Source organism: Solanum dulcamara, chromosome 6 (assembly GCF_947179165.1).
Source record: "Solanum dulcamara chromosome 6, daSolDulc1.2, whole genome shotgun sequence".
In the NCBI taxonomy this organism is placed as follows: domain Eukaryota; kingdom Viridiplantae; phylum Streptophyta; class Magnoliopsida; order Solanales; family Solanaceae; genus Solanum; species Solanum dulcamara.
Window position 1 is genome coordinate 80,002,746 of NC_077242.1, and position 12,806 is coordinate 80,015,551.

General features: G+C 32.3%; 2 protein-coding genes across 2 annotated transcripts; one reads left to right on the top strand and one right to left on the bottom strand.

Moving 5' to 3' along the window:
* The first annotated feature begins 4,015 nt into the window (after window positions 1–4,015).
* LOC129891699 (PRA1 family protein G2) lies at window positions 4,016–5,028 on the top strand. The gene has a single exon (XM_055967151.1). The coding sequence runs from the start codon at window positions 4,143–4,145 to the stop codon at window positions 4,719–4,721; it is 579 nt and encodes a 192-aa protein (XP_055823126.1). The 5' UTR covers window positions 4,016–4,142; the 3' UTR covers window positions 4,722–5,028.
* A 330-nt stretch (window positions 5,029–5,358) lies between these two features.
* LOC129891698 (uncharacterized) lies at window positions 5,359–8,554 on the bottom strand. Its single transcript, XM_055967150.1, has one exon. The coding sequence runs from the start codon at window positions 8,476–8,478 to the stop codon at window positions 5,560–5,562; it is 2,919 nt and encodes a 972-aa protein (XP_055823125.1). The 5' UTR covers window positions 8,479–8,554; the 3' UTR covers window positions 5,359–5,559.
* Window positions 8,555–12,806: the final 4,252 nt, after the last annotated feature.

The window sequence follows — 12,806 nt, forward strand, 5'->3', positions numbered from 1 at the left end:
TTTATGTCTCTTTCTGTTTCTTTTAAGATGGTAAACGGAGGCGATTTCACGATTTGATGTGTTCAATCTTTAGATTTTTACTATTGAATCTATCATACATTACTATATTTTGTGTTGAAAATACAGGTTCATATGAATCCATTACTTATACTCAAATTTAATATTAGCTAGGTAATAGTAGTTGTTTTTACTACTAAAATGATAAAATCACTAAAATTATCCACATTTATGAGAAATTAAATGGTTCCACCAAAATACCCAAGGTTCTACTAGGGTTTTTACTGCGGCATATAATTATCTCCTTGAATTTTTGATGAACTAAGATTTCTTGACCACTTACAAAATAAATCAAAGAAAATAATCTTTTTTTTTAAGTGATCTATAAAATTATTTCTGTCTTGTAAGAAAATATATTTGGTGTTGTTTACCTTAAAAATCTTACATATATTTGGTGTTGTTTACCTTAAAAAAGTATAATATTGGTATGATCAAAATAATAGTAACTCATAATAATCCAAATAAGTGGGAAAAGTCCCAAGTTACGTACGTAGGGTTTGTTAGATATGAAATGGACACACAAGCACAATAATATATATAGGTAGCAAGCAAGAAAAATAGCCGTTACAAAATTGCAAGAAAATTATGATAGCGTGTACGACCAAACTTGTGGTTGTCCCTTTACACACACAGTCAAAAGTAAAACAAAAGATAGAAAAAAAGACAAAAGAGATGACTAGTGTAACATGTTTTTGGGTGGAAAACATGTGTCCCTCTACACCAATAATAATAATACTAATAATAAAATGAAGATGACCAGCTTGTCCTGTGATTTATGTAGGCATATAATACATAAATATGTTTTTTAATTTGACTTTAATTGATATTACTGCTGTCCAATTTTGAATATGCACAAATAGACACTGAAACTTGTATAAAGTTACACAAGAAGATACATTTATTTTGTGTGGCATAATACACATAAAACGCTGTGTAAGACATGAATTGTCATGATACCATGTTAAAACACATGTATCTATTTGCTCAACGTTATACAAATTTAAGTGCATATTTATGAACATCAAAAATTATAAGACATAAATACCAGATAATAATGGATGAGTTGGGGTGAGTTGGGGTGGGGGAGAGGACGGGGTGAGGGGTTGTGGGCAAGTTGGCTAGCGGGGGGGGGGGTGTAGGGAGACAAACAACATGACATACATGAAATTTGTTTTTCGTATTTTTTTCAAGAACGTCAGTTTTTTAAATATTTAATCAATTAAACGTGAGAAAATTAAAAATCAAATTAACCCTCCCCCAACCGCCTTGGTACTTGTAACTTTGTTGTTGATTGAGGATTTTGGCTGATGTTTTCTTAATCATCCCCAAAAACAACAGTATCATTATATTATATGTATTTGAAGGCTCATGACTATATTGATTTAATTATCCAGTATATATGACATATATATGCACTTCCAGACTAAATTGATCACATTCCCCACTAAACAAATTGTAGTGGGGGAAACCAATCGTATTTTAATTAAGGTCAAACCCTAGTACATGGATACAGATTAGTGTTTTTTTTCTTTTTTCGTGTTCATATTTTGATAAATAGATTTATTTGATATTTTTGTGAGTAAATCAATAACAAATATGTATCCCTTAAAATTAATCAAATATGTACACACACTAATACAAACATATGTTTATAGAAAAAGAATATATGCATGGTATATTTTGCACGGTACTAATGTTCATCATCACTTGTGTTCTCTTCTAATGTTTCTAAGTTCGTAACAAAATTTAATTAGGTTTTATGTCAATGACATATGGATTTCGTTTGCAATAACACCCCTCAAAATATAACCCTGATTCTGTTAATATGAAATACTTTGTGTATCGAATTGTCCTTTATATATAGAGAGTAGAGGCCTTTTCTTGATTGAAAAAACAAAAAACAAAGAGAAAGATGTGTGTCAAATTCAAATATTTCTCTGTAACCACAAAATTGGTTGAGTAAGAAGAATATTGTGTGTATCTAGAGATTCTAGTCTTGTGTCATAACACCACTTGAATGCGCACATATATATATATATACATATATATATATATATTTGTGTGTTAGTATCATAATATGCTACACCTACTTTTATTAACTAATATTTAAATTATTATCACATAACTTACTGTGTCCTGTATCTTTGACTTAATTTAACACAGTCCTGCGGGCTTGATTTTATTTTTGCATAGTTTAATTACATGGAATTTTATATACTTTTTTAATAATAGATAACGATAAGATTCAATTTCAGGATTTCTGTCTGTTATAGTATTATTAAAGTTAATGATCATTTCATTTAACTTTAGGCCATAAAAAATTATACTTTTATTTACTTAATTTTATTCGTAACAATATATTTGCATAGAAAGAGAAAAGACAAAGGTTGACGGTCTTTCTGATCCCATTTTTTCTACCCAGTTCGTTTTCTCTTTTCTCCTCCCACTTTTCATATATTTTGGTATAAATGAAAATACCAACTTTCTATGTGACCTGTTTATGAGAAGAAATAAATTGATCATAAAAATTAAAAGATATTTTGATATATTTGAGTTTATGATCATACAATTTAAATTTTTTTTTTACTCTCTTAAATTTCATGTCAAATCAAAATAGAATAAATAAATTGAAACGGATGAAATACTTGAAGAAGTCGCTCTCTTGCCTAGCCATCCATAAATAAATTAATTATATTCTAGTTAAAACCACAAAAAGTTTTCCTTCATTCTTTATTATCTAGTGGGTAGGTTTGGCAAATGTGGGACTACCTAACTCCTCCGTCTCTAACGAGAAATTTGCATAAATGACTCTTTTAAGGCTATTATTTAAATTTTGTTCATGTTATATTAATAGATAAATAATTTTGTCTGCAAAATTTATAGGAGGAATTAGGGAAGAGAAGGGAAGTAAAAAAAGAAAAAAAAATTATGTTGTTTCTACTGTTTTCTTATGAAAAGGGTCACAACTTATAGTATAACGTTTGCAATAAGCTACAAGTTGTCATACTAATTTAAAACACAAGTCACTTTAGATGATTTATTTATTTATTTTTAGAAAATTCACAAACCAAAAGACAATAAGACATAAAAGAATCCAACGCATTGCAACAGAGTTTTTCAAAAAAAAAAACGATTTACTATTAAAATTGTGATATACACATAAAAAATTAATAAATCAATGTTGGAACACATACAAAATGTTAAATATTATTCTTATATCTTGTTGAATTAAATTACTTACAAGTCTACAAAATGTGTCTATATTATAGTGCCACGATCATTTTCATAATAAATTTATTCAACAGCGACAAAATTTAAACAGTAACCATAATGAAGTGTTACATTTGTGCAAAATTTAGATGATTTAAGATGTAGCCCATAATCCTTATATTACCCAAGCAGTCAGGCCCATCTTACATAAATGAAGTTAGACCTTGGGGATAAAGCCCAAATAATTGGCAAAACGTGCATGGACTTATAGTTTTTTCAACAAGGATAAATACCACAAATTTCACTAATTTAGTTTTTTAAGTATTTGTATTTCAGAAGATATCTGATAACAAAAATATATGTATATATGTGTATCTAACTTGAAATATTGTATGAAATTATTAATTAGTGATAAAAATTTTTATTTTAAACTATAGAAAAAATTAATAAATATAATAGAAATGTTTGTGTAATTAGGTGGCTTTTCCTTTTCCTTACTAATCATATCTAAGTATAAAAAGGTCAAAACATTTACATAAATAATTATTCAAAACCTTACATTTTTTTTTATGTTTTAATTTATTTATCTGATTGTGATTTGATATGAAATTTAATGTTTTTCTTTTAATGCTATGATCTTATAGTATCAAAATATTAAAATTAAAGTGTTAAAGAAAGGGAAAAGGTATTTTTATTAAACGTACTAAAAGAACAAATTTAAACAAATTGAAACTCAGGAATATTAGTTATTAATTATTATTATCAAAAAGCGAAATTGGTGTCTTTTAAACTGACACATCACGATGTGCAGACATGAGTAGTTATTGTCTTTTGGTCAAAACACTCTGGTCAAACTTTTAACAAAATTCACAAATATGCCATCAGAACCGACCTCCGTCACCACGGCCACCTACACCACCATCCCGATTTCCGGCGGTGATGTCATCAACCGGTCCATTCAAAATCTCTACACCTTCCTTTCCCGAAGTCGACCGTGGCCGGAATTTCTCGCCGGAGCAAGCGCCGTGGACATTCCGACATCCTTCTCCGATGCTGCAATTCGCGTCCGCCGGAACTTCAAATACTTCTCCGTCAACTATGCCATTGTCATATCTGCTTGCGCAGCTTGTTCACTAATCGGATCACCTGTTTTATTGATTTTCGCCAGTTTGATTTCTGCGTCATGGTTGATTCTTCTGTTCTTCCGGGAGGATCCTATGGTTGTTCTAGGGCATCAAGTTAGCGATCTAGCTGTAATTTCCGTTCTGGTGACTGTTTCTGCAAGTACTGTTTGGTTTACCGGAATTTTAAACAATTTGATGATTGGTATAGTGATTGGAGTTTTGTTGTCAGTGATTCATGGAGGTTTGAGGAATCCAGAAGGGTTGTTTGTGGATGAAGACGACGCCGTTTCTACTGGATTGATTTCAAATGCTGAAAGAGGATCTTCTTGATTTGCCCCTGCCAATTCATTCAACTGACTCACCAAAATTATTTGATTCTTCTTTAGTTTTTTGTGTTTTTGTTGATTGAGAGCTGTGTTCATATGATACATTTGGTGTGAATTACTGAATTAAAGGAAGAGATTTTGCTAAAAGATTTGATTTTTTTGGTTGGTTGTTGATTTTTATTGGAAATAGTCTCTCCACGATAAGGTACCCTTATTGTTGTTGATTGTGAGAGCGAATTTACTGAGTGTTTTGGTTTTGTATGCAAGGAAGAGATGCTACAGGTTCCAAAAGTTTACAGGAAAACCTGTTGCTACTGGTGCTCTTGTGCCTTCTTTGACAATTTGTTTCAATGAATTTGTTCAATTTCGCGCTGTTTCTCCTAAGTTGAGCTTCTGTTGATTGAGAAAGTAAACTTTTGATGACTGGTTTGTCTTTTTTCTTCCAAGATAAGCTTTTCCTTAGTTGTGAGATAAGTTAAAAAGACAAATCTTTTTAATGGCTTAATGAGGCAGAACTGGTGTGTAGTAAATGAATGAATCAAATGCCATGGGTCATCAGTTTCATCCAACTAGAGAAACAGTATCAGACATACAATGTAGTGCACAACATGGCAGGAAAGATACTGCAAATGTTGTAGGTTGATCATGTGACAATTGGTTAAATACTTAAATTTGCTTAATCAAATGAATAAATTGCTGAAATCGATATGCATTTCGTATAAGTTGAACTGATGTGGTGAAAAGTACTTGATAATGGATGATTTCTATGTTACATGAACTAAAGAGTGGATTGCTTGGCCACAATAAACAAAACTGAGCCACCAAAAAGGGGAGTTTTGGGCTCATATTTTGCTCCTCATCCTTACTAATTTGGCTAGTGTTTGTTGAGCAGCCAAAGTTTGAGCATGGTTATGACCCAGCATTACGGTTCGGATACTAATGCAGGTTCTGCAAAGATCCTCTCCGCTATCAAAATGGCCTCCTCTTAGTAGCAGCTTTGCTCTAGTTTCCAGCAGGGTAGCTTTCAATAATGTCACCTCTTGCCAAACATACTCGTCCACTCTTTGGTTGGATTGCAGCTTCTTTTTCCAGCACAGAGATCCGTGGCACCAATCCTGTATTTGAGAAACAAATGACTTCTCTGCTTCTTCGAGCACATTTGTGCAGACCTTCAAGAGTTCCAAGGCCGAGTTGCATCTTGAGAATGTTGTGAAGGCGCTAATTGCCAAAGGAAGAGCTGTTTTTCTGATGAAGAAAACCATGTCCATTGCCTTGAGCTGAACTACTGGTGGTTCGGACTTGAAACCAAACACAAGGAAAGCACATGCCCAAAGATGGTCAGAATCTGTTATCGGGTTTCCAAGTTTCCTTGCACCTTGTACATTGGCTTTAGCAGCAACTAGTCCATCTTTCCTTTTAGCAAAAATCTGCGTGATGGGATGGAATTGTATCCAGCATCCTGTTTGCCTGTTGGCTTTTCGTGCCAAACCCAGTTTAACTAGAAGTAGTGCTGATTCCTCTTCGCTCTTCCATGCTTGGCTTGTCAGGCAATGGCCTGAGTAGAAGCATAGAGCAACCTTCATACATTTAGTCCACTTTTTGAACCTGTTTCTGTTTACAGGAATTTTCTTTGAAGCTGCTGCCAGTAAATTCACCGAGATAGGTGCTGGAGCAAACCATGCTCCTACCTGAAGCATTCTTGAAGCAACGGAGTCCCTGCTATCGTTGCTTTGTTGCAAGAGGGCTGTACAAAAAACCAATGTTTTCATTAAAAATGGATTGGTTCTACAGAATTGTTGATGTGGAATGGATAGATTACAGCAACTTGTGGTTTCTTCAACTGGAACCTGATTCACAGCTTCAAAAAGAGCAGATGGCAAAATTGCAAGCTCCGATAGCAAGGAACCAACCACCCACAGACCAAAACTAGACCTTCCCAATCTCTCATCAAATTTATGGAGGAATTCTACCTCAACAGCCGGATACTCCTTTTTACGTCTTCCCCTTATCAAAATCATGGCATCAGGTGTGGCCAATGGCTGAAGCTGCAACGGATCAAAGTTCATAACCCGGTTGAGTTGTGTTGTGATAATGACATGGGTACCACCAGTGTTAGTTGGTATCAAATCATGAAGATCCTTTCCTTCCCACCACTCCTTCTCAGTCTCTAAATTGTCTATAATTAGTAAATATGGCATGTCGCGGAACATCTCCCTTTTAACTCTCTTGAATGCTTCTGATTCTTGCTCATCAAAACTCCTTATCCTCCCTCTTTCCTTCTCAGCATCGGCACTCACATCCAGCTCCAAATTTAGAGACAAGTTCAATATGTTCTGTCGAAAGTAGCGAGCTTCACCCCCTACCCACAAGACCATCTTGTACCTTTGTGAATACCTGTAAGCAAATTCCAAAGCGAGGTCTGTCTTTCCAACACCAGGCAAGCCATTTATGCATACAACACTCATACTCAAATTCTTATCCTTCCCACTTCTTGATTTTCTGTACTTTGGCCTCTTCAATGAATTTCGTTCGACCCAAGCTTCTTTATTTGTTTCCGTGTTCTTTCCTATCTCTAGATTTATGTATTTGCCTCTGCCAGCATCAGCTTCACTTTCATCATCTGCTAGACCTTCAGATTGTCCAGGTGTTCCTCCTTTGACAATTGGGACTGCACTTTCTTGCTCGAAAGAATCCCCAGAGCCAAAAAGAGTCGTCTCTATATCGATAATTTCTTTCTCTCTTCCCACAAAACTTTTATTCCTTGGAAAGGGCAACTCTTCAAAGCCTTCTGTACACTTTTCTACAACACTTTTCCTGCCAAGTTTGGCCCTTAATATCCCAGCTGTTTTCGAAACACAGGATCTCCAATTACTCTCATTTGTCTCCAATCTAAGATCATGGCACTTTAGTATTACATCCAGTGCCTCTTTACATTTCTTGGTATCACCATTACGGTTAAAAAGACTTGCAATTTCATTGGCATCCGTGTTAAAGAACAACGGAATCAAGTTCTTCTTTTGCGCGAAGAATCTTATTTCCTCCAAGCTAAGATGGTTGAAAAAGCTACAACCAGTTACAACTATGACACCAAAGGTTACTGAGCATATAACTCGGTCAGCAATCTCATGGCTTTGATTATCTGCATACTTTGCTCTATCAGCAATAAAACAAGCAATTCCCTGAAGCTCAAGTTCTGATTTGAGCCACTTGCAGAAGCGTACTAAATTCGGGTTCTGACCATGGAATCCTATATACACATCACAGCTTCTAAGTTTGGTATTGGAAGCAGGTGAAATGGAGCCCTTGGCAAACGAAATTCGAGGGACAGGGAAAGAAAAGGATATCCTGGGATCAGTCTCCGGTCCTGAAACAGGGACACAGGTGACAATCTTGAGCTTTGTGTCTGTAGGATCATCAGAAAAATCATATCTTTCTGGTGGTGGAGTGTAGGAGGTGCTGGGAACATCATCAGATTGCGAACCGCAGTATGAGACTGGTGGGGATGGATGGACAACTGAGGTAGGAGGAGCAATGGGAGTTTCTTGATTTTCTTGAGTTGGATTTGTAACTAAAGTGGCCCTTGGAGAAATGTAAGGTGATTGTAATGCTGAAACAAATGCAGAAGATGGAGGAGAGATAACAGAAGGGGAGTTATATGGTGATGATGTTGCTGTGTTTGCTATCAGTTTCTTCTGACCTGAATTTGCAATCTTGATGGTGAGGGATTGAGTATCAACAATAGGAGTTCCCTCTTCATCCATTCTCAAAGTGATGAATGGGGAAGCAAGGAGGTAACCAAAATGCTATATATTTCAGTAGTTTTGAAGAAGAAAAAAAACTGATCTTTTTTCCTGGGTTCTTGATATGGAGTTTCGTCAGTTGCAATTAATTTGTGGGGTTGGGATCAAAAACACTCTTTTTCAAGAATCAGATGAATGCAACAGTAAAGACTTTTGAAAGCAGAAAGAAATCTACATGTGAATATCATATCATCATCTTCTAACTGTGGGCCTCCTTAAGTCAGAACTCAGAAAAACTTGAATAAGAATAACTTAAAAGGGTGTACATCTACATTGAAAACAAGAAGAAGTCTTTACCTAATTTGATCCATGTAGCACATATTAGTTCCTCTCAAGAGGCAAAAGAAGGAGAGAAAAAAAACTGTTTTTTTGTTTACTTTACCTTGATTTGGTTCATTTGCAGCCAAGAAGGAAACAGAAAGAAAACATCATTTGATTTGAGTCTGCTACCCTAGGGATACAATCTTCATGACCCCTCTAGCTTTACAGATGGGGAATCTAGTAGATGAGTTGGATCTATGAGGTTTTTGAACATAAAATATAACAAGAAAATGCTCTCAAAAGAAGCTGCAGATTGTAAGTGGTTAAGTGGTGTAATATTTTATGTGCTTTAGTTTAATACCTTTATCTTGGGCTTAGCCATTCTTTTTGTTTTATGTGTTGTAAGATTTGCATATTTGAACTTAGTAAAAGCAATATTTATGCATTACTATATAATTTTCACAGTGTCACAGAGTCCAAAGGTTGGTCAGAATGAATACAGAGAGAGAAAAAAAGACATTGGGAGAGTAACCAAAGTAGAGGTGTTAGTGAATTTTGAAGTTGAAATTTGAAATTTGAGTTTTTAGAATTTGAAATTATATTTATTTATATATTTTACTCTAAAAAAATTGAATTAAACAGTTATTCAAAAATATACGCTAATTTCAAAATATACTTCAAAACTAATGGTTAAACGCTAGCTTAAGTTGTAAAGAGAAAAGGGGATTCAAAACAAGAAATACCTCTCTGAATGCATAAAACCAAATATTGTTGTTTGCAATGCAGGTTTGCTGTCTCTCTCTATTCATGTCTGATAAAGTTTTCATTATTTGCTCTGGGAATTGGACCAAAGACCAGTCCAACATTGAGCACTAAAATCATCAATAATTTGAAAGCTCCCTCTCTCAATATTTGTGTATTTATATATTAGTGTTTCTCATTTCATTTCATCTTCACTTAATTTGTTGAAAAGACTTTTGTATTAGCATTTGTGTAATAGAAGTGAACTGTTCCAGTTAGGATCGACTTATTTTAAGTAACTTATAAGTTGAAAACTGTTTATAAGTTTTAAAAAAATAAGTAGGTACAGTTCAACTTATTTTTTTGACTTATAAGCTGTTTTCAACTTATTATCTGCTTAAAATAAGTTCATCCAAACAAACTCAATTATTTATTGAGGCTTATTTTAAGCACAAAATGATTTTAAGTTGGTTAACCAAATACTTAAAAAAGCTAAAAACATCTTATAAGTAACTTATAAGTCAATTCAAACAAGCTTTTATTATTTCAATAACTATTTGTGATAATTTTTATTTTACTGAAATGATACTTATTTTGAGACGGAGAAAGTAAACAATAATAATTGAAAAGGATATTGTTGAGGAATATGCATTCACTGTAAAAAAGGAAAGACAGGAAAAAATAGGCCAACAATAGATTCATCATGGGCCCTTGCTAGTTGCTACCAGTTGGCCTTCAAAAGAGAAATTTTTAGTTAGGTTAGATTAAGGATTCCACCTTTTGTGCAATAAAAGCTTTCTCCCTTTTACAAGATGCTATAGTATGATGATGGCCACTGCCACATCAGTTTAATGGTAATATCTGAGCTAGGCGCACGTTATAAATTTAAATTTTATCATAAATAAAATATTGATATTTAAGTACAGAAAAATAAAGAGATACTATATCGATTTTTAATTTATTGTGCATAAAAGGATGATACTTAAATGGAGAAGGATATATAAAAAAAGGGCTTATTACCTATGAAGTTTTAAAGTGTGTCTACAAAAGGTCGATACTTAATTGAAACATGATAGAGAGACGAATTTATTATCCATCAAATTTTAGATCATATACGCCAATAATTAATTTTTTTTCAATATGTATGAGTTAGATACGTATTACATGTTTGATTCTTACCGTAAACAAGACACGATAAAGAGTCAGACTTATTATCCATCAAATTTCAAATAATATGGCACTGACATTTGGAAATTTCTACTTTGACTTAAACAGTAACCCCTCTAGTTGAACTTTTGTCGGTAAGTTTATTGGAATCTTTATTTTGAGTTTTTTTTTATTTTACTTTACAATTATTTTTCTTGGCTTAATTTCATTTTGACTTTTGATTAAGCAAATTATTTGTAATAATTATGATGATATTATGATTTATGATAAGTTTCATGAAGATCTGTCATTTTAGCATTTCTTATTCTTACAACCTGTCTGTTCCATGTGCACACAATACTTCTTAATTGGTGTTGGAATTTAATATACTACATCTCACCTGAATTTTCTTTTCTCTAATAATTATAGAATCATTAAAAAAATCATGTGCAAATGTGTTGTAATATTGAATTTTCAGCCTAATAATTACATTCATTTTTTGAATGTTTTTTTTTTAATCCCTTCGACGAATTCTGATTATGACTAATGTTTCACTAACTAAATAGACATGGGAAAAAGCTACTCGTCAAAACAAAAATAGAGTATATTTTAAATTAAATTCGACAAAATATATTCATTAGAAATATCTCTATAAAAAGTTAAATGTGATTAAGTGATGAACCAATGCCTTTTTAGGTATTTCTATATTATCTAATACGTCTCTTTTTATATATATTATGTATCTTTCTTTTTTTTAAAATTCAAGAGAAAATTACGACAAAATGCACTAATTCAACTATAACCTCTTTAAATACAAGTTAAACAAAAAAAAAACTCTTTAGTAGGTGGTCACGCTTACTTTAATATAAGGAATTGGAGAATGTAAACATGCATTAACCATTTAATTTATTCAACTAGGGCATAAAATTATTTTATGGGTAATATATTGGAAATGGAATCCCCATTTTATTGGAATGTAATTGGATTGCAAAGTATAAATTGTCTCTCCACACTCCACTACAAGACATATAATTTTAGATTGATTGGAACTAAATGATTTTGATTGAAATTAGTTTAATAGTTCCATGGTGATGATTTTGATTGAAATTAGTTTAATAGTTCCATGTTGATGTGTTTCTTTTTTTCCAACTAAATTCATTGAACCAATTAAAAAACATTTAAGTGTCTTGGTACAGTTGTCATTATCCTTTTTTTTTTTTTTTTTTGGAATTTCTACTTTGAATGTAACAAGTTTATCTACAAATTTGTATATTGATCTTTACACTTCCCCAAAATATAAAAAGTGTCAAGAAGGATAGGAGAAATATACACATGCACATATATCATCAAATATTTCGATAATCGTTATTATTTATAACAATATTTTACTATACTAGTTAAGTCTTTTTTGAAATTTAGATAGCGTTATTTTACTATAACAAACAAAAAAATTTAAACAAACAACATTGTTATAGAGCTATTTATATCTTTCTTGGTCATTTTCATTTAAAAAAAATAATTGAGTACAATAGTTAAATTTAGTAAACTTATGATAATTTTAAATTCTATGGTAATGTGTAGTCATGTCACATAGCATTAATATACACATACTAAAAATACATAGAAAGCCAAGTGCACATTGACTATGACTAAAAGCAAGTCCATCTAGACTTGCTCGTTGGACCTCACAAATCAAAATATATCCACTTATTTTACATTTGTACTATATATTGAGTTAGCGGCGATAAAATTTAAATAGTAATCTCAAAAAATAATAATAATAAAGCTTTACATTATTGTCAATACATATTACTTTAAAAAAAGATAGTCATTAGTATAATTTATCTTTACCCTCTAATTGTCAAGTTGCTCGATAAAGATAAATGATACACTTATCTTTTTAATGAATGCATGTCACAGATCGATCAATTATCATTCATTCATGATTTCTAGCTCTGCTTCTACAATCTTCATTTTACTATTTTTGTTTTTCGTCATAGTATTTAATATCCCAGAACAGTTAAATCATATACTAGTTTTTGTTATTTAATAAAAGTATCCTTTTCATTTTTTAAAAATAAATAAAGATGACTATCAAAATGGGAAATTTACATAGATATACTATATTAAGAAAATATTTA

Bases quoted from the DNA above. Each gene is read 5' to 3' on its own strand.
- LOC129891699 (XM_055967151.1), top strand. From the start codon at position 4,143: ATGCCATCAGAACCGACCTCCGTCACCACGGCCACCTACACCACCATC.
- LOC129891698 (XM_055967150.1), bottom strand. From the start codon at position 8,478: ATGGATGAAGAGGGAACTCCTATTGTTGATACTCAATCCCTCACCATC.